Source organism: Thermobia domestica, chromosome 9 (assembly GCF_964235325.1).
Source record: "Thermobia domestica chromosome 9, izTheDome1.hap1.1, whole genome shotgun sequence".
Lineage (NCBI taxonomy): Eukaryota > Metazoa > Arthropoda > Insecta > Zygentoma > Lepismatidae > Thermobia > Thermobia domestica.
The window spans coordinates 22452722-22472819 of NC_137462.1; the positions used below are offsets into that span (position 1 = coordinate 22452722).

Here is a 20098-nt window from a genome sequence, read left to right on the forward strand (position 1 = left end):
ATGGACAACAGCAGTTTCTTAGCATCACTTTCATTCATAGAAAATATTTTCGATTGCTTTTCTTCTATAGTCATATTCAAAAACTCATTAACATCCACAGGAATTTCGTCTATAAACTCTTCATCAAGAAAGAAACTAGAATCCCCACCTACAGCCATTGTTTTTATTTTTGGATACGATTCTATACTTATATACCAGATAGTATGGGTTCGATCCCCGGACCAAATTCCTTGAACTGCTGTACAAAGACTTCCTACAAGGTACCCAATTAATATATACGAGCAAGTAATTACATACACAGCACTGACTTTATATGCCATTAACATGAAAGTAAACAATTTAAATTTAATAAGTGAGAGAATTTTAACCGAGTTGGTCACTCTTCTGTAACGAAAAACACCCTTAATCCCCCTTCTCCTTCAGAATGACCACCCCGGGCCAAAATCCATACTTGAATAGAATGAAAAAGAATAGCACACATCTAAACATACAAATACAGACCCGCCCACCAGGGAAATAATCCTGAAAAAAAAGCGAGGAGGGCCTTCGCCGGTACTGTATTAAAAGGCCGCTTAGCGCACCCAGAATATGTATAGGTATAACTCTCACCTTTAATTTACGAAAAATGCAAGCAAAAATTCTCAGTTGTTTAAGGAAGTTAATTAGTAATGACAAAACCCACTATTTCAATTTTAACAACGATAAACAATTTATTATAACAAAAAGAAAAAAAGTAATAATAATAAAAAATAAAAAAAACAAATAGTACACAAAATATTAACAGTTCGATATTAATAGTAATAAGAAGAATAAACAATCTTACTGTTTCTGCTGGAAAAACAGCCTAGCACACATTAAAGAAAAAAAAAGTCGCCATTCCAACATGGCTTATACCAACCACTATGTTTCGTCTTTTCAGTAATCTAACTTTTAATCAGCAATATTTTACACTTGCTCGAGACTAAATAAGACAATTCAGAAGTATTTATCATTTTTCAAATACCATTATGAGTATACTCACGAAATTTCTGAAGATAAATTTACACCAATTTTCACAAAAAAACAATAATTTAATTTAACAGATTTGAAAAAGAAACACTACGTACCTCGAAGAGTGACCAACTGACGATCTACGTCAGTTGATCCATGGCTTCCATTCCGGGTTCAAAACCAACCAATCACAATCCGGATTTTACATCACGAGGACCTCGTCATATTACCTTACCAGCTGGTACCAGATCTTCATATATATTTTCTTACTACAACACAAACCTGATTTTGAGACCAAAAAGGTAGGATAAAAAAGGGTGAAGGGAGAATAAGGTCGCAAGTCTCCATATTAATAAAAGATGGCGCCATCTATTTCCTAAATAATCCATAATAACAAGTGACCCACATATTCGTGACGATCCACGTCGTCACAAATTCTTCGTCTTGAAATTTTTTTGGCTGTCCAGCTCGCTCTTGGTCTGCCAAGCCGAAATCACCACTTCTAAACCGTGCAAACCACTTCTGACACGTTCGCTCAGCTAGAGCATGGTCACCATACACTTCCACCAAAATACGATGACTTTCAGTCGCACTTTTCTTCATGTTAAATTAATGCAACAGGACACCCCGCAAAAACACTTTATCAGGCACAAATTGCGCCATGTTCACTTAACTACAAACTGGTATTGTTGACGCTTTAATCCACTGCCCTATACTACGAACGATACGCGATGACAGGGGTTTGCAACACATGTGTGGATACACGGAACTGTGGGACGCTCCGTTCGTTGCGCCATCTCTTGTCCACCCGCACGAATTAATTCCTAGACCAAATACATACCCAACACTTTTATCCTAATCAAGAACAGTTTCGACTTGTAATAAGAAAAGGTGTTTACCCATATGATTATGTTAACAATTGGGATAGGTTTAGAGAAAGAAAATTACCGCTAAAGGAAGCATTCTTCAACAAGCTTATGAACACACATATAAGTGATGAGGATTATGAGCATGCAAAGAAAGTATGGAAAACATTTGACATTAAGAATCTCGGACAATACCATGATTTATATTTGAAAACAGATGTATTATTGTTAGCAGATGTGTTTGAGAACTTTAGAGAAACATGTCTTAAAGCTTATGATCTTGATCCTGCTTGGTATATGACGGCACCAGGTTTAGCTTGGGATGCAATGTTAAAGATGACGAATATAAAGTTAGAATTGTTGTGGGATTATGATATGGTATTAATGGTAGAGAAAGGTATAAGAGGTGGAATTAGTCAATGCTCAAAAAGGTATGTAAAAGCAAACAATAAGTATATGGAAGATTACGATAAGGATAAAGAAGATTCTTACTTAATGTATCTAGATGCCAATAACTTGTATGGGTGGGCGATGAGTCAATATCTACCGTATAAGGGATTTAGATGGTTAAGTGAAGATGAGATTGAAGAAATAGATTTCACAAATATACCTGATGATTCTGATACTGGTTACATATTAGAAGTTGATCTTGAATATCCTAAAGAATTGCATGACTATCACAAAGACTACCCATTAGCTCCTCAAAATATATGCCCGCCTGGTTCAAAACAATCAAAGCTATTAACAACCCTATATGACAAAGAAAAATATGTAATTCACTATCGAAACCTAAAATAATGTCTTTCACTTGGATTAAAACTTAACAAGATACATCGAGTAATAGAGTTCGAACAATCAGATTGGTTAAAGAAATATATTGATTTAAACACACAAATGAGAACGAAAGCAACAAATGATTTTGAAAAAGACTTTTATAAGCTCATGAACAATTCAGTATTTGGGAAGACTATGGAGAATATTAGAAAGAGAGTTAATATTAAACTTGTAAGTGATGAGAAAAAATACGAGAAGCTTGTGGCGAAACCGAATTATAAGAGTACTACAGTTTTTACGGAAAATTTAGTAGCAGTTCACATGAACAAGGTTAAAGTGCAATTTAACAAACCGATTTATGTTGGTATGTCAATTCTAGATTTGTCAAAATATTTAATGTACGATTTCCATTATAATGTGATGAAACCAAAATATCAAGAGAAAATAGAAGTATGTTATACAGATACCGATAGTTATATATACCATATCCAAACAAAAGATGTGTACGAGGACATGAAAAATTACATTGATTACTTCGACACGAGTGATTACTCTATAGATAACAGATATAAGATACCACAAGTCAATAAGAACATACTTGGTAAGATGAAGGATGAGATTAAAGGCACAATCATAGAAGAGTTTGTGGGTTTAAGATCAAAAATGTATTCAATCAGATTCGAAAAAGATAAATGTTGTAAGAAAGCAAAAGGAGTTAAGAAAAATGTTATAAGTAAAGAACTATCATTTAACGATTATAAAGACTGCTTGTTCAATCAAAAAGAATATTATAAGAAGATGAATTTGATTAGAAGTTATAAGCACGATTTGTACAGTATAGAAGTAAATAAGTTAGCTTTAAGTTGTGTGGATGATAAGAGATGTGTTTTAAAGAATGGGATAAATACTCTACCATGGGGTCATTATAAGTTAGAAGAGTTGTAGATGTAAGTAGGTATAAGTTAGTTTTAGGTTTAGGTTTAGATATAAGTTTTTATGATTTTAAATGTCATAAAAGCATATTCAATCGTACTTTGGGGTATCCCCCTGTGTTAAAGTGCACAGTGGCGGCTTCATAGTTTTTGTTAGTTAGGGAGTGGAGGGGGAAATGCGCCAGAAGTAACCACCCCTAACTACTTCTATGGCGCCAACAGCACGAAGCTATGGTTCCCTCGTGCATGGTGCTTCCTGTACAGGCAGGTGAGGGCGGCTGTATGGTTTCGGGATGCTTCTGTTGGCATAGACTGGGACCATTGGTGTGTATGGACCACAGCGAGACATCCGTTATGTACCTGCAGGTGTTAGAGAATTACGTACACCATACAATACAACACTTCTACCCACACGAAGGCGGTATTTTCCAGGACGACAATTGCATAGTGCCACCGAGCCAGAACTCTACTTGCTTGACTTAAAGAACATTCCACGGAGCTGCAGCGTATTAATTGGTCCCTTAAGTCATCGGACATTATCCTATAGAACAATTGTGGGATGTTGCGGAACGAGCTCTTAGCACCATGTCTCCTGCACCATCTATGGGCTCATTATGAGATGCCATCAGAAATATATGGTGTCAAATCTCCGTGGAAAGATATCAGCAGCTACCAGAATCCATACTATGTCTTGTCCAGGCCGTCCTCTGAGCAAATGGTGGACTAACAAAGTATTAAGGAGGTGGTCGCAATTTAGTAAGCACTCAGTGTAGATGCCTTTCAGCTCAAATAACGATGTTTTGTAGTCCATATAATGCATGCTTAGGAATTTAATGCACATTTCTATCCTTCACTCCATACAAATGCATAATTCACAAAAGGCTTTACATATATATGGTAAATGAATACACGGCGATATCTCATTCGCCATTCGAACCTGTCTTTAAATTAAATCACATCAAATTAAAAGACAGGTACACTCATGTCCGAAATGATTGTCGCATATCTATAACTGTCCTCTTGTAAGAATATAATTTGATAGTAATTTTGCAGGGTGCTTTTAATACTGATACTACTATGTGTATAATCGGGAAATGTATATTTGTGGTAAATTTCATAGGAAAAGAATTATAAATACGAAAATTAGAATAAGTAAAACAAAATGTTGCTAAATGGACAAGAAAGTTTTATTTTCGTTTTATTGTTCTTATTTACTGCTCTTTTGACATGAAATTTGCCACATACATGTCTTTGTCGATTATATACATAATAACATTATAAGAAATAACGGGCGAATTTGTTATCAAATTATATTCTTACAACAACATATTTATAGACATGCGACAGTAATTTTGGACATGAGTGTACAATATTCATTTGCTGTAATGATTCTTCATTGACAGACAGACCATACATCCAGCATTAGCATCATATGCAGTTCTGTAAAGCCGCACATGTCATTTTTAAATGAGTCAAGAAAAATTCAATATCGTAAGCTTTTCTAATGTCCATTCCTTATTTATTCAGCCAAATATTATCGATTCTGAACTGCAACAAGTAAAAATCCTTCCCCACGTACCTTACTCTTGACACCTAACTGCGACATACACGCTTCTTTCAAAGTCAAGACAGAACTTACATTAAATATTGAAATTTCGATACATCAAGTAAATATATGATAATTGAGCTGAGCATACGGTGCTTTTATTTACAGACTTTGCTTGTATTCGTGAGCTGATTTTTTCAAGATAATTTCAGGTAGAATGTCAAAACTTTAAATATTGATAATACTTAGACTAAATGATCTTAAAACGAAATGGTTGTAAAAGATTATGACTTTGAAGAATTGTGACCAGAAAACTGTCACGTACATGATCGTCCAAGTGTAATTGAGATAAAATAAACCAAACTTTTTATGTTAACTGTAGTCTGGTATAGATGCTTTGGAAACGAAACGGTTATTATTGCAACATGAAATATACTTGCATTATAAACAGAAATATTCGAACTATACAACCATAGAATACATATCGTGCATTTATTAAAAATATACCAAATGTATCCCAATTTTTGTGTTTATAGTGCGAGTTTATTAACTGTCGTAAGCCAACAATGGGTCCATCACTCTTTTTCCTTGCTCCCGCAATACATCAGTACATACAATGCTAAGTCGGCAGTAATGCTTTAAACGACTGCCGAGTTACTTTAACAATTTTCCGACTAAATAATTTACTAAATTCAACGTATGTATTCTCTATTGGCTCCTAATATAGCCCCAGTCCTTTTATTTTGAACGAGTGAAGCAGCTCCTCCTACAATCTATTGAGGCTTCAGCGAACTTCGTTTATCAAAAACAAGCAAGTCCAAATAGTCCAAAAGGATTGCCATCAGGAATTCAAGAAAAGCTCAAAGTGAGGAAATTGAGACTTCAGAATACCCACAATTGCATATACGTTAAAAGTTGTCCTGTCTTTTAAATGACAAAGAGCAGGGAATACTAGAATTAATAGTAGATGTTTCTTATATATAGAACTATTTATTTACAGAGACTCGTTTTCTGTATTAAATTGCTAAATTTTCGGTATGCCGAGCTGCTACCATCGTCGGTGGAGCCTTTTCCCTATTATAAATATTAAGAGCTTGTCTCAATCCAGCTTTTACTGACATATATATCAAAGGCAATATATTTACTGTAAATTAGGTATTTACTTCGCTGTCCAGATCTAACCCTGTGTGAGTTTGCTATAGTGTTACCTAAAAGATCTATGTTAAAAAAAAAAAAAAAAAAAAAAAAATAGCTGAAAAGTAACAAGAAAGAAATTGAGATTTTGCTACCATTTTTCCATACATGTTGATCGATGTTTACATTTCTATATCTCGACGGTGTTAAAAATACTTAGAAGCACATTTTGAACATTTGTTTAGGGTGGGGTTTCTCAACTTTTGCGGGTCGCAAAGATAAGCGGAAAAGATAAATATAATTAGAATTCGAAACCGGAAAATATTTTACAATATTATTTTGAATTTTGTTCTGATAGGCATACTTTTATTTTTATAGTACATACTGTTAAGAACAACAAAAAATGTGTCTACTAAACATTTTCAACAGGTGCAGAGTTGTTTAAAAATCAATTTAAATGAAAGAAATAAGGCATGGAACTAATGAGAACTGCATATTGAAATACCAGAAAATTACAAATGCAACAAAATCTGTATATTGAAACACAATTAAAATTGAAAGCTAATGAGATACCTGACCATGGTGTGATTTTACTAGTGTGGCAATGTCTGGTTCAATCTTCGTGACGTACATTATCAAGTCATTTAAAATACTCAATAACTTTTCTAACAACTGTTCAGGTTATTTTAAAACCAAAATTAGAAATCAGTTTATTTTTATTCTTTTTATCATATGAGCAAAATTAAAGGAGTTATGGTTTTAAAATTTTCAAACATTTTGAAACAGTATGATGATCGGATTCGATATTTGTAATATGAATGAACTAACCAAATTTGGTTTTAACCCATTCGCTTTTAGGAAAGTTACTGTATCCACTATATACAAGAAATGGATTCTACTATTATAGAAATAGATGGATATCGTGAGATCTTCACAATAGGTATATTAAATATGGCACACAAACCTATTACAAACCAGAAATTATAAGGGGGTCGTTGGCAAGAGGAAGTGATAAAATGGGGATTGTGATAGGATTTAGGTTGAGAACCACTGGTTTAGGGTAACACTTTAGTTGTCTTTCTTATATATATTGATGTTACTTTTTTCGTTTTTTAACATCATACAATTGTTATTTGGTGTCCATTTAATGCAGATAGTTTCCGACTTAAGTAAATTCATACTTACATAAGAAATTTCCGGCATTAAGTAAAATTTACGAACGGTATTTACATCTGAAGAAAGAAGTGATATTTTATTTCGAATTTCATTTTTCAGAGACATCTAGTGAGTGAAGTATAAACTAATTAGCTAATTTAACTATTGTTGAACTGCTATTCATTTTTTTTTTTTAAATCAGTGCTGTAAAACTATAAGGTTCTGAACCTGAGTTATAAAGCATATTATGTAATTGAGTTTTGGCATCACAGCATTAATAAACAGTGTCTTTTTCCTATTTTTTTCGTGTATTTGCGATGAATCTTAGGTTATAGTCGAAATTCGATTTGCGTAAATTTCAACTTACGCAAAGAACTATGGAATGATCTTTTTACATCAGTCGAGGAATATCTGTACATACACTTGAGGTATTAAAATATGAATAGGGACTTTCAGGATACTGTGGCTGACTAAAGCATTTTTTATGCCTTAGGATTGGGTTTGGTCTTCCAGTTTGTGCCGCCTACGCCAAATATTTAGGAGGGAATTTGACTTTGCATTCTATGCAAGGCCTTGGGTGTGATGTCTACCTTCGGCTGAGGCATATTAATTGCAAAGAGTCCTTTTGGATCTAGTCCTTGAGTTATGGTTTTTCAAATGAGAAATCTCAGTAATTATGCATTTCACCTTAATGATAGTTATTTTTTTATGTATAATTTATACTATTATAAAAAATATAGAAATGTATTTTTGAGATCATATAAATCATGCTATTTTTGTATCAGTTGATTTTTGATGAATGAATGTAGAAAATATTTTGTTAGAAACATTAAAAATTTGTATATTATATAAGCTTTTTTATTGAATCATTTCTGACATCTTTTAGTATTACAAGTGAATTTTGTAATGGATCATATCCTCGCAGATACTTATCTTTATTCAGTATCACGCTGGGATGGTGCGCAGGTCTCTTCTCGCACTGTTCTGAATCTTCTCTACGGTCTGGAAACAACGTCCTTTCAAAGTGATTTTAAGTTTGGGAAACAGAAAAAAGTCTGTTGGGGCTAGATCCGGAGAATAGCGTGGATGGGGTACAACGGGAGTCTGATGTTTTACCAGATAACTGCGGATGAGGAACAAAGCGTGAGTAGGCACGGTGCACCATTTTAAGTCTGATTTTCCTACAATTTAGGCCTCTTTCTGCACAACATCCTCAACCACGCTAAAATGTCCTGGTATAACTGTTTGTTTACCATCTGACTACATGATACAAATTCATGATGAACAATGTCTTTCCATTAACCCGGGAACAGTCGACAGGTGAGCGCGGCGCTCACTTACAATATAATAGTTTTATACCTGATTATGACTTTATATGGGATTTATTTTGAACACATTTCTATATGTTGACATTTTGTGATTTATTATTATTATTATTACTATTATTATTATTATTATTATTAAAATAAAATCGCAAATAAAATTATATGTGTTTATATAAAACCATTTCTTATTACAAGTTATATCTATTTTTATTATCAAAGATTTTTTTATGAAATCAATTTCTGTTATCCCATAAACAATACAATTAGTTGATTATCACTGTCGTATAAAATTACATTATAGTATATGCCCTCCATATGTTCATACTATTCATATTTTGAGTTGGAAATTTCTAATGAAATTAAAGATATAAATATCTTATTGTAAACACTCTACTTATGTCTCTTGATATTATATGATACAGTAGGTATTTCAATAAGACGCTTTTCTACTACATGTCTCATCACTGTACTGATGTCATCCATTACACTTCCAGAAGATGCTGACAGTGTGTTTCCCATAGATTAGCACTTGACAGGCAGCATATCGTACCGTTTTCTTCTGCTTTTCGCAAGACATAGCTGAATCTGCTCCTTATTGTTGTCCATGATCTCGAGAAAATCAGTCACGCCGTCGGTCGACAAGTGAGCATGGCGCTCACAAATTACGCATAGTCACATTTATAAGGCCAATGCTACTCCAACAGAAGAGAACGAAAAACGTTACACTTGACTCTCATGCACAAGACACATCAAGAGACAGCTAGATGGCGCCTCAAGCCTGTGACCCCACTAGGGCGGCTTTAGAACGAAAACATAAACCAGGGTGAGCGCTGCGCTCACCTGTCGACCGTTCCCGGGTTAAAAAAACACAACCAACATCACATTGATCTTTGGCCGATTCATGCTTGCTTTTTCGGACGAGACCCTGAATGAATTGAAAAGCAATTCAAATGTCTCTGTAAATGTTTTGCCAAATTTGTAGCAAAATTTTACACACACATGTTCAAGCTCTTTCATTGTCACTATCATTAATCTGACGAACAGCTTGTGCGCGTGCTCACTTTAGCAGCTGTAGCTCGGCGACTCAGCGGTCATACCGAAACGATGTAAATGACAATTTGTTGTCTAAACCTGCCGCAACGTGCGCACATCCGCAGCGCGCTTCCTCTGCCAGTTGGCGCGCTATTTCAACAGTTCGGTTTCTTTTTGAACACATCTCGCTTTTCCGTTCTCAATAGTAATTCGAGAACATTTTCTGCGAAAATTTGGGTCCGATCTCCAGCTTTCACAGCCCCATTACACAGAAACTAAACGCATGCTCACCGCATTATCTGAAATGCTTACTAAATTGGTCAATGTCTACTACCATGTTACGATCTATGAGTTCCATCGATAGCATACGATATATACACAGTACGTCTACTAAATTACAAGACTGATAACACTATAAGATAACCGCTGGAGCCACCAAGCGGTTTATTGTGTGTGGCTTTTAGTACCGAATATGTTGTTCATTGTGTGGAGAATTCACGAATCTATATTGTGAGTTACAGTGATTTCAGTAAACTGTGTTTTCTTTGTTGGTCATGGATAGTAAAGTAGAGCAAGAGAGTAGCCATCAAGTTTTGTGTAAAACTTGGCAAAACAGCCATGGAGGCCGTGGACATGACTCAAACAGGTTATAACAATGAGGCTCTTTCTCGAGCGAACATTCTTGTATGGCATCGTCGTTTTTGTGAGGGTCGGGAGGCGGTCATGAACGACCTTAGACCTGGCCGTCCGGTAACCGTTCGAACTGACGTAAATGTTGAAAAAAAAAGGGCAAAGCTGCATGAAAATCGTCGTGAGTCCCTCAGGATGATTGCAGAGGGCTTGCACATTGGTAAGGAATACAGTTCGGAAGATCGTGGAACAAGATCTACAGAAGAGGAAAAATTTGTTCCAGATTTGTGCGCCGCAACCTGACAGCAGAGCAAAAAGAAGACCGGGTGTCGTTGTGTCAGGGAGTGGGTCCAACTGGCCCAAAATGACCCAGAATGGTTTAAGAAAATCATAACTGATGACGAGTCACTCTTCCATGTTGAAAGGCAAACATTTTGACTCAATTTTGCACATCCAAAGGGCTGTGACGAAGGAACCCAACACTGTCGGACAAAATGACTTCCAGAAAGGAATCTAGAAACTATACAGCCGTGTAATTGCGTGTATACAACAAGGAGAGTCATATATTGAGATTAGCAGCCAATCAAAGAAATTCTCTTCTGCATTATTTTATGATAATGCCAATCTTAAAATTTACTAGACACACTGTGTATATACTATTTTTGTGACCTAAAAAAAAAAAGAAAAGAAAAGAAAAATCAAATAAAGGACGATTACAACATTGTCTTTGGTATTTATTACGGATTGTTTGGGAATGTACAATATGTTTCTTCTTAAACTTAGACAATAATTGTACCATTTCGTCCCCGCTCTATAACAACTGCTTTAATAAACATTTTAGTGCATTTTACATATAGATTATGCTAAATTGTACATGATCCATCTAAATTAATGTACATAGATACTCAGAAAAGTGTAAATATATATATGTACTTTATATATACTTTATAATATTTACCTATAATATAATATGACTTAGAAAACATACTTCTTTTTTACAAGAAAAAAAATGGTTTATCATTATCTTACGCAAGGCATTCTTTACTGTACCTGTCGCCTGAATTTACAAAATTTATATATCACAGCTAGTTAAAATCCAATTTATGAATCATAGTTGTATTAAAAGAGCCTAATATTTCTTGCGAGTGCGGAATATGGTATATTCTATCGCTGGACAAAAATCTATTCTGACATTTTAGACCTTATGGATCCAGTCTAGAAGTGATATTTTTAAAACTTAAACAAAAAAAAAAAAAAAAAAAAAGTTCTTAAGTGAAGAGGGAACTTATACTTCTATTGATTTCAAAGTTCATTCTATGTCCTTGGTTTGTATGAGGAAGAATCAAGATTTCCGAAGATAGTATACACGGCAGAAAAACAAGGCTCCCTTATTAGTCATCTTAGCCTATTCCTACATTTGTTACAGTGACAAACACGTCAATTTGTTAATAAATCTCTTCTTTAGAGCATATTGTGAGACAGCGCGCTACTTTTACAGTACTGCTTTGCCTAGATATAGGTTTCAAGTTGGTGCTGCCACCTGTCTGTTATATTTAATCCTTATCATTAGAGGAATTTTTAGGTGCAAAAATTTCGGTAAAAAGGTGCAAATTTCAGATATAACATATTCATACACTGTACGAAAACTAACTGAAATCATATAAAAGGATTCAAAATTCACTGATGTATTAAAAGATCTGCCTAAAACAAGTCCCAGAATATAACGTTATTAGAGCTAGAACGTGATTAGAAGAAAACTTGTTAAAACAGATTTGACACCTCAATTTTTCTTCCCACTGAGGCTGCATTTCCAGTGACTAAGTAAGATTGAGCAGTTTGATCTTACTACCTTCCTTTACTTTCTATTCAACGACTTTCCCTTAACGGGACTGCACTGAGGCGAAATTAATGTATTTTATGTTTGCAAGTGGAGCACTACTAGTAAGAAAACATGACAAGTGCTATCATTGCCAAAACCCACTCGTTTTCATTACCCTAGCTTATGCATGTACCCACCTTCGCTGACGCACCTGTTCCATTCGGACACTCCTCTAACGCTCGGTCTCCCGAACTTCGCCCTGTCATGACTCGGTTAGATACCATTCGTGCTTTTCAGTAGCAATCTAGCACAGGTTGTTTTGTGTTATTTGCACTGTAGTTTTTATGCGTATATCCGAACGCCGTATTTATACGCAAATCGTAAAAGAATTGTAATTTTTCAACAACTGCTTATGATGAACCCGCTGAATTTTAGCCATGCCATGTGAGATATTTTCATGTCGCCCAGCGCAAATCATTTAAGAAGCAATTAACAAGGAAATTAGTGAAAAAATTCTAATTTTTGAACAATTATTTCGAAATGAAATCTTTCAGTTTTACGTCCCACGATTATGTCGGCTAGGCTAAAAGAAACGGTGAGGATAAGAAATGAATGAAATGGTGAAAGAAGGACGTGGGAGGAAACGGGAAAACCTCGAGCAAACCCACGCACACGGTGTTTTGTCCACCACAAAGTTCACTTGGCGCAAGCTGGGATCAAAAAAGAAACACATGCACCAGAGATGAACACTCTACCACTGAGCCACCACGGCCCCATTTCGTATGGTGCGCCAAAAGTAAACCTGCACGATGTAAAATCTATTGACTGTATAACCTGTTCAAAGCGCGAAGACTGTCTGCCTTCCGCAAGTTACCTTTCAACTTCGTCACTACTGTAAAATGAAGTTTAAGAAGATAGGCAAATCGAGTGCTGCTCATGCTTCCCTCCTAGTTTTTCTTTTCCATCCAAAAATAAGTGAAATACCCATAGTTATATATATATAAAAAAAAGTCCTTTATTTGTTATTTTTTTCTATCCAAGACTGACCCTCAATTAATTCTTTACCGTATATTGGAAAAAAGCGTAGCTGCTACTTACATTATCAAATAGTTGACATTTCAATTCAATTACTTTCAAAAACATTCTCAATTTTTCGAATTTTATGAAGATGAGAAACCTATATAATAAGTTGCAAGCTCTTCAGTGGAAGCGAATCGTATTGAAAACTTTAAGAGAAAATTACTTATCTTTGTTAAAAATGACATCTCTTCGCCATATTAAGGAATATCTTCCTCCGCTAGAATTCCAGTTTTTAGCTATTTCCTAAGAAACTACCGATTAAGTTAAGGCTGTACTTAGTTTACATCTGTAACTTTGCAATTATTTGAATTATTTCTAAATAGTCAACCAAGGAAATCACATTAAATAGTTTATGTCTTAAATTTAGGACTACTGTTAATTTAATAAGTAAGCAGTGTGAATCACTTTTATTTATTTAAAAAAAAAAAAAAAAAACCTATAATCAGAAAAACTTTCCTGATAATACTGATACTCTTATCAAAAGTGTTTTCATTTTAATTTCTTCATGTGATGGTAATACCCAAAAAAATAAGACCTAAATTACAATGCTTTTGCTTGCTTATACTGTCATTATCTTCAACAAATAATTAACTTATTTAGTCAAATTTACAAGCGGAATACCTTATGTACGATCTCGATTTGTCTAGACGTAAAAAATGACAGGAAGAACGGGGATGGAAACAGTTGTACAAATTGTGAAGGTGCCAATCCATTTTTCTCTTAGCAAAAGAGGAAAAATATATTGGAAATGTGGTAACGTCATACTCTGCTCGTTTAGTCATTTATTATTATTATTATTATTATTATCAACGAACTATACGCTTTCAGTAACGTAACTACTTTCAGTACTTTATTTCTTTTGTCAAAGCTGGAAAACATCAGCAGTGAATCATTATTGTGTACTTCACTATTAATGTTTCTACATACAAACTTACGTAAAAGGTCGGTCAAAAATGATGGCAAATACTTCAGGAAATAAATGCTTGGAACTAATACATTAAAAAGTTGATGTGAATATATCTGGAAATGATGTTCCTTTGCTCGTGATCGCAAGAAAGTAATAATATTGGCCACTTCAGTCTCCGGACCTAATACCGTTAAGACTCTCGTATTTGGGGTTCGTTCAAGGATGAGGTGTAGAAATTAAAAGCTTACCACACCCGAAGAGCTCATTCACAATATTATGCCAACTGCAGCAGTTATATGCAGGCCCGTAGCCAGCCCAAAAATGTAGGGGACGATCCAACCATATTATAGTTCACTTGCAAGCCTACCGTGAACATTTTAGAGGGACCAATAAAAATTTACCCCCCCCCTTCCCCCCCGTGGATACAGACCTGGTTATATGGGGCAATCTGCTTGTACTCAATCATATACATACTTTTATTGAAGTGTGCACGGAAATGTATAGGTTGAGCGGAGAAATTTTCGATACAATACAAAACCCGTGCCACCAGAATTGTTTCTTGCTAAGCATTACTGTCTGTATAGTGCCATAAGAAGTTGATAATATCAGTCACTGGCAAATATATGACATGAGTGCACTCTTTGTCCCTTCAAAGAAAAGTAGGGAGTACAAGCGAGAGTAAAGGACAAAGGGTGGGCGCGATAGACGAGTACAACAATATTATCAGTGCACAAATAGTCTCGGCTCTTACGATCGATTCTGTCATCAATGTTGTTGTTCGCCTGTCACTTCTCCTTTGATAGATTCAAGTGGTTGTTGCTTGGTCCGTAAGTCTATCTTTCGCGCTATTTTGAACAAAAGAAGCGAAATATGACTCACAGAAATTCCAGTTCGAAATGGCTGACTTAAGACCAATGTCGTAACATTTATCCCCATTACACGCACACTAAGCATTTCTGGATACATAGATATATACGAGGAAAAGCCAAAAAGTAATTGAGAACATTTTTCTTATAAAAACTAAATTGCATTCACAAAAGCTCAAATATGCCTTTTGAAGTATATGTATTACTTCAGTTCTCCACGAGATGGCTGGTGTGTGCACTTCCCGCACACTAAATGGCGGTTGCTTCAATATGGTACCTCGGATAGAGAGGTTTAAACCAGTTGACCTGTGGAGTGTGATCAGGTTTCTGTGGTCAAAAGGACAGAAATCGCCTGAAATCTACCTGAAGAGCTCTACGCAACGTATGATAAGTGTATGCATATGGTGATTTATTTTTCTTCTTCTTTCTTCTTTTATATTTTGTATTATTATACTGTTATTTTATAATTGCTATACTCTCTGTCTAATTATGTATGTTTGGAATATTTGGAATATGTATATTTGGAATTTCCAATGTACTATTGTAATTTATATTATACATATTGTATTTTTCTTCTTTTTTTCAATACTAAATAATTATAAAAAAAATGTACATGCATGACATTCGCAAACGTGTGTAACTGGTGTACAAAGTTCAAAGTATGATCGATGAAATCCATTACTCTCAGCCGCGTGCATTCTAAACACAAGCAAATGCTGATGCTGTACATAAAGTAACTCAACGGGACCGACGAGCAACAATCCAAACCACAGCAGGTAAAGTGTAGATTTCATATGGTAGTATTATAGACAGAATCATTCATGAAGCGTTTGGATCACAAAGTGTCAAAGTGATAGGTCTCTAGACAGCTATACCACTGCATATACAGAATTAGATGGCAAGCTGTCGTGAGCATTTCCTTCGATACGAAAAGAATGAATACGTATTTCTCGACTGCAATGTTGCCAGTGATCCATTGTGAGTTTCATTACACCCAAAAACAAAAGCGATAGAGTATAGTGTGGAACCTCGCCCCACCCAGAAAATTCAAAACAACCCCGTCCACAGGAAAGACCGTTTTCTGAAGCAGCAAAAGTGTGATCCTCGCTGATGTTGCAGTAAAAGGAGAAATTGACAATGCTGTTGCGTATTGTGGCACACTGGGCCGTCTACGAACTTGTCTACGCCGCCGAAAACGTTCCACAATCTTCGTAGGAAGTAACCATTCTGCATAACAAAGAGCGTTCTCAGCTGGCCGCAACAGTGTTGCAAAAACTTCTTGGAATTGGAAAATTGTAATATATCCAGAATACAGTCCAGACCTGACGCCGCCAGACTCTCACCTTTCCAGCCCGCAATGACAATGAAGTCATCACAGCGGTGCATCAATGGTTTAGCGCCCACATGAGTTGTTTTGCTGTGAAAAATGTACCCAATTATTTATTGATTTTCCCTCGTTATTAGTATAAGTTCACGATCCAAAGTGTTTTATCATCACTTCTGATAAACCTTATAATATGTATGCAAAAAAATAAATAAATAAATAAATAAAATAAAATAAAATAAATAAATAAATAAATAAATAAATAAATCGAGGCGTGTATGATCGTTGCCACTGTAAACGAGCAGAAGTAATGTGCCACTTTCCAATTTCTTAGGTGAAAAGCTTGTCAGAACGGGCTGCACCAGAGAACAAAATTACATATAAAGCAATATAATATATCCCTATTATTTATGTTGTACATAAATACAATACAGAAAGTTATACAGAACATATAATAACACTGATAAATGATGGGTAACATATTATCTCAAGAAAAAAATATCACGGATTGGTACAACTTTTAATTTAAAAGAAAAAGAAAAAAACACTTCAAACATACTACACAAATAATGATCTTAGTTATATACGAGGTATGTCCGAAACTAAAAAATTAAAAGCTATTTTAAAATTTTAAAGTTATGTATTTTTATAATATCAACTGAAAATAGCTTCAAAGGCATCTTATTGTAATTTTTTCACATCATCACGACACGAAATGACAGCACATTCATTAAGCCTGGGAATTAATTTCGATATACTTGAACCGAATAAATTAAATATTTATTTTTTGGGACATATCATCCAATCCTATCAACGTCGAAAAATAATTTCTTTTGTCATTAAAATTTGATCTATAGTTTTGTGCATAAAGTCGGCCAAGATTACAACTGGGATATTGTTTATTTATTAGTCCAGAACATCACGACACAACTGTTCATTTTTTTTAAGAATAATAATTTCATCATAAATGCACTAATTTCCCCAAAGATTTCTACCTGTCTGAAACATATTTTGGCATTCACAACACGTTTATACACGAACTGGTTCAGTATCACCAGGATCGAGTGCTCATTCTTAACTTCCGCTTAGGAGCAAAACCTGCTTTCCTATTACTAGAAACACGGAAAGTAGTCAAAGCAATACCTCTGCTTCTATTAGCAGTACACACATCTCTCTCTCTTTCCTTCATTCATATCAACTTAGACGAAATGTTTCTTTATTTTTCGGACACACCCCGTATATGTCCCTTCACGCATGCACTCACACGCATATACACACACTCACACATTCAACACCCACATACACTTGCAGACAAACTTTCATGAACGTGATAAGAATCTACCTCAGTCTCAATGTATGGAAGATTACAACTACAAACCACTTACAGCCACATAAGGTATACATGTGTATGCCACAATACATACAGATATGCACATTTTCTTAAATAGTACATATGTTTCTTCTTATTAACATACCAAAATACATACAGTCCACTTTCATTATACAACAAATATATATATGTGTATATATATATCTCTATATGCATATACAATATTGACAATTACACTATGTATGAAACATTTCTGTGTTTGCAAATGTTACGAAGATATGTGTTCTTTTTTTTTTATACAGAAATCCTATTTACATTAAGATCACCTGTACAATTTAAAATATATTTACACTAATGTTATTTTTCCATACGCACTAAGATAGTTCAAATCCTGTGTTGCTGGAGACAGCATACCGTAATTTTTCTCGCAGCGTACTTTTCTTCTGGTAGTTGGGAAGCTTTAAGAGATTAAAACACGTGGAAGATGTCGGCAGGCGGTTTTGAGGATCTTTTTTACGTATGGTGAAAAAGCCACGAATAACACTCCCTAAGATAAATTTAAAAAAAGAAGAAGAAAAGCATAATTACTTTCAACTCATGAGAAACATAAAAACGCTGTGTTAACTTTTAATATAACACTTACAATAATGGATTAATTTGCATTAGAATCATTAATATAATCTACTGAAGAGATCTAGCTGAACAGATCTTGAAGTGGAAAATTTCACTATTTTTTCATCAGTGGTTATAAAAATTCAAATTAATCTTAACGAAAAGTATCGTGTCACTAGGGAAAAAAAAATGAAATGAAATCGTTAAGTTTTACGTCCCACGGTTATGACGGTTAGGCTCAAGGAGACGGTGATGATGAGAGATGAGTGAAATGGTGGAATGAAGAAAGTGGAAGGAAACGGGAGAACCCCGAGAAAACCCATGAGCACGGTGTTTGCCCACCACAAAGTCCACACGGCGCGAGCTGGGATCGAACCAGGGACCCCAAGCACCGGAGGTGAACGCTCTACCGCTGAGCCCTTCCCCCCCCCCGGGTCACTAGGGGTTAGGCTTTCTTTTAAAGTTCTAGCAACGAATTGTGCTTTCTTGTTATCTACGTACCTAATGAAGCATCATGGAATTAAGCAAAATACTGTTAAAACATCCTTATGTAAGTCGTCCGCATAGCTTCTTCTATGTCAAATAAGACATTCTTTCAATGATAGACTTGAGTTTTGAAAAGGGAAAGTAATACACGGTGTCTACCAAATCTATATACTGTAATTAAATTCCCTAACTTTACTTGGTCCTTTTCCCTGACCAAATTATGATTTTCCCTTAAGTATAACACATGAAAAATAACGTATATTTGAAGCGTACTGTAAGTTTTCAGCATCGTTTATATGGTTATGCACAACATTGCAAATGTACATCCGTAATTTATGATTATTTTAGCAGTCTACCTTCACCCTTCCTATTCCATTGAATTTTTTTTTTTTTTTTTTTTTAACCGTCACAACATAACAATTTAATGGCAAAATCTTAAAGACATCACGCACACTAACAAAATCGACACACATTTTCACAATTCTTTACACAAGTTTTTGGATTTTTTTTTAAATTTTTTTTAAACATAATGATTTCTTTACACAAATGACCAGCTAGGATCATCATCACAGGCATTATACAATTCAATCACACAGACACATTTACTAAGTAATATTACACGCTCGCGAACAAGCTCCACATATGTTTTAAAACTGCCTTATACAAATATCTACAAAAGGTTTGCATTATATATTGTGACTAGAAGATTGGGGTGTTGAGTGTTGGATGATAAGAGACCTGCTACAAAATCATTAACAACATTTCCAATATAAAAGCCTTGGGTAAAGATTTTCTCCTGGTCGATAATCAAATTCCCTGACCGACAGGCTCTCTGTAATAGCATGGGGATAGATCTGGGAAGTAAGGTGGATGACAGTGAGCACCACATACACGTGTTTTGGGGTCAAAAATTGCCGCATATTAACATGCAGAAGGAACGAAGTGCCAGGTGCTGAATCCCGGAGAAACCTGAACCACAGGAGTTAACAGAATATTCAAATACAAAACTGCAATCATAGTTTGTCTCTTAAGGACACAATCATAGTAAATACTAATACCTTTACTATCGTAAAGACACACTAGCATTGTTTTCACTTTTGACTTGACGATTTTTTTTTCTTTCTTAGTGATGCTAATAACATCATCACTTTAGTCGTGAACCACTTTGGGGTTTAGTTGTAGAAACATAGCGAGTTTCATACTTCAACCTCGCACCAAACGAATTTAAGAACTTTTTATTTGTACGAACAGATTGTATTGAGTTGAGCTGATTTTGTGTTTAACGTCCCG

General features: G+C 35.0%; 2 protein-coding genes across 8 annotated transcripts in view; one reads left to right on the forward strand and one right to left on the reverse strand.

The window, feature by feature from the left end:
• Nucleotides 1–8242, forward strand: part of LOC145694459 (branched-chain alpha-ketoacid dehydrogenase kinase-like) — a 69443-nt gene extending 61201 nt beyond the window's left edge. For all 6 annotated transcript variants that reach the window (XM_081770738.1, XM_081770737.1, XM_081770735.1 and 3 more), the window contains one exon: nucleotides 7891–8242. In XM_081770738.1, coding sequence (XP_081626864.1) covers nucleotides 7891–8032 — 142 coding nt within the window. In that variant the 3' untranslated portion in view covers nucleotides 8033–8242. The remainder of the gene's footprint in view (nucleotides 1–7890) is intronic.
• Nucleotides 8243–8875: 633 nt separating this feature from the next.
• LOC145694461 (ubiquitin-protein ligase E3B) overlaps nucleotides 8876–20098 on the reverse strand; it is a 68940-nt gene continuing 57717 nt past the window's right edge. For both annotated transcript variants that reach the window (XM_081770741.1, XM_081770742.1), the window contains exon 18: nucleotides 8876–18257. In XM_081770741.1, coding sequence (XP_081626867.1) covers nucleotides 18085–18257 — 173 coding nt within the window. In that variant the 3' untranslated portion in view covers nucleotides 8876–18084. The remainder of the gene's footprint in view (nucleotides 18258–20098) is intronic.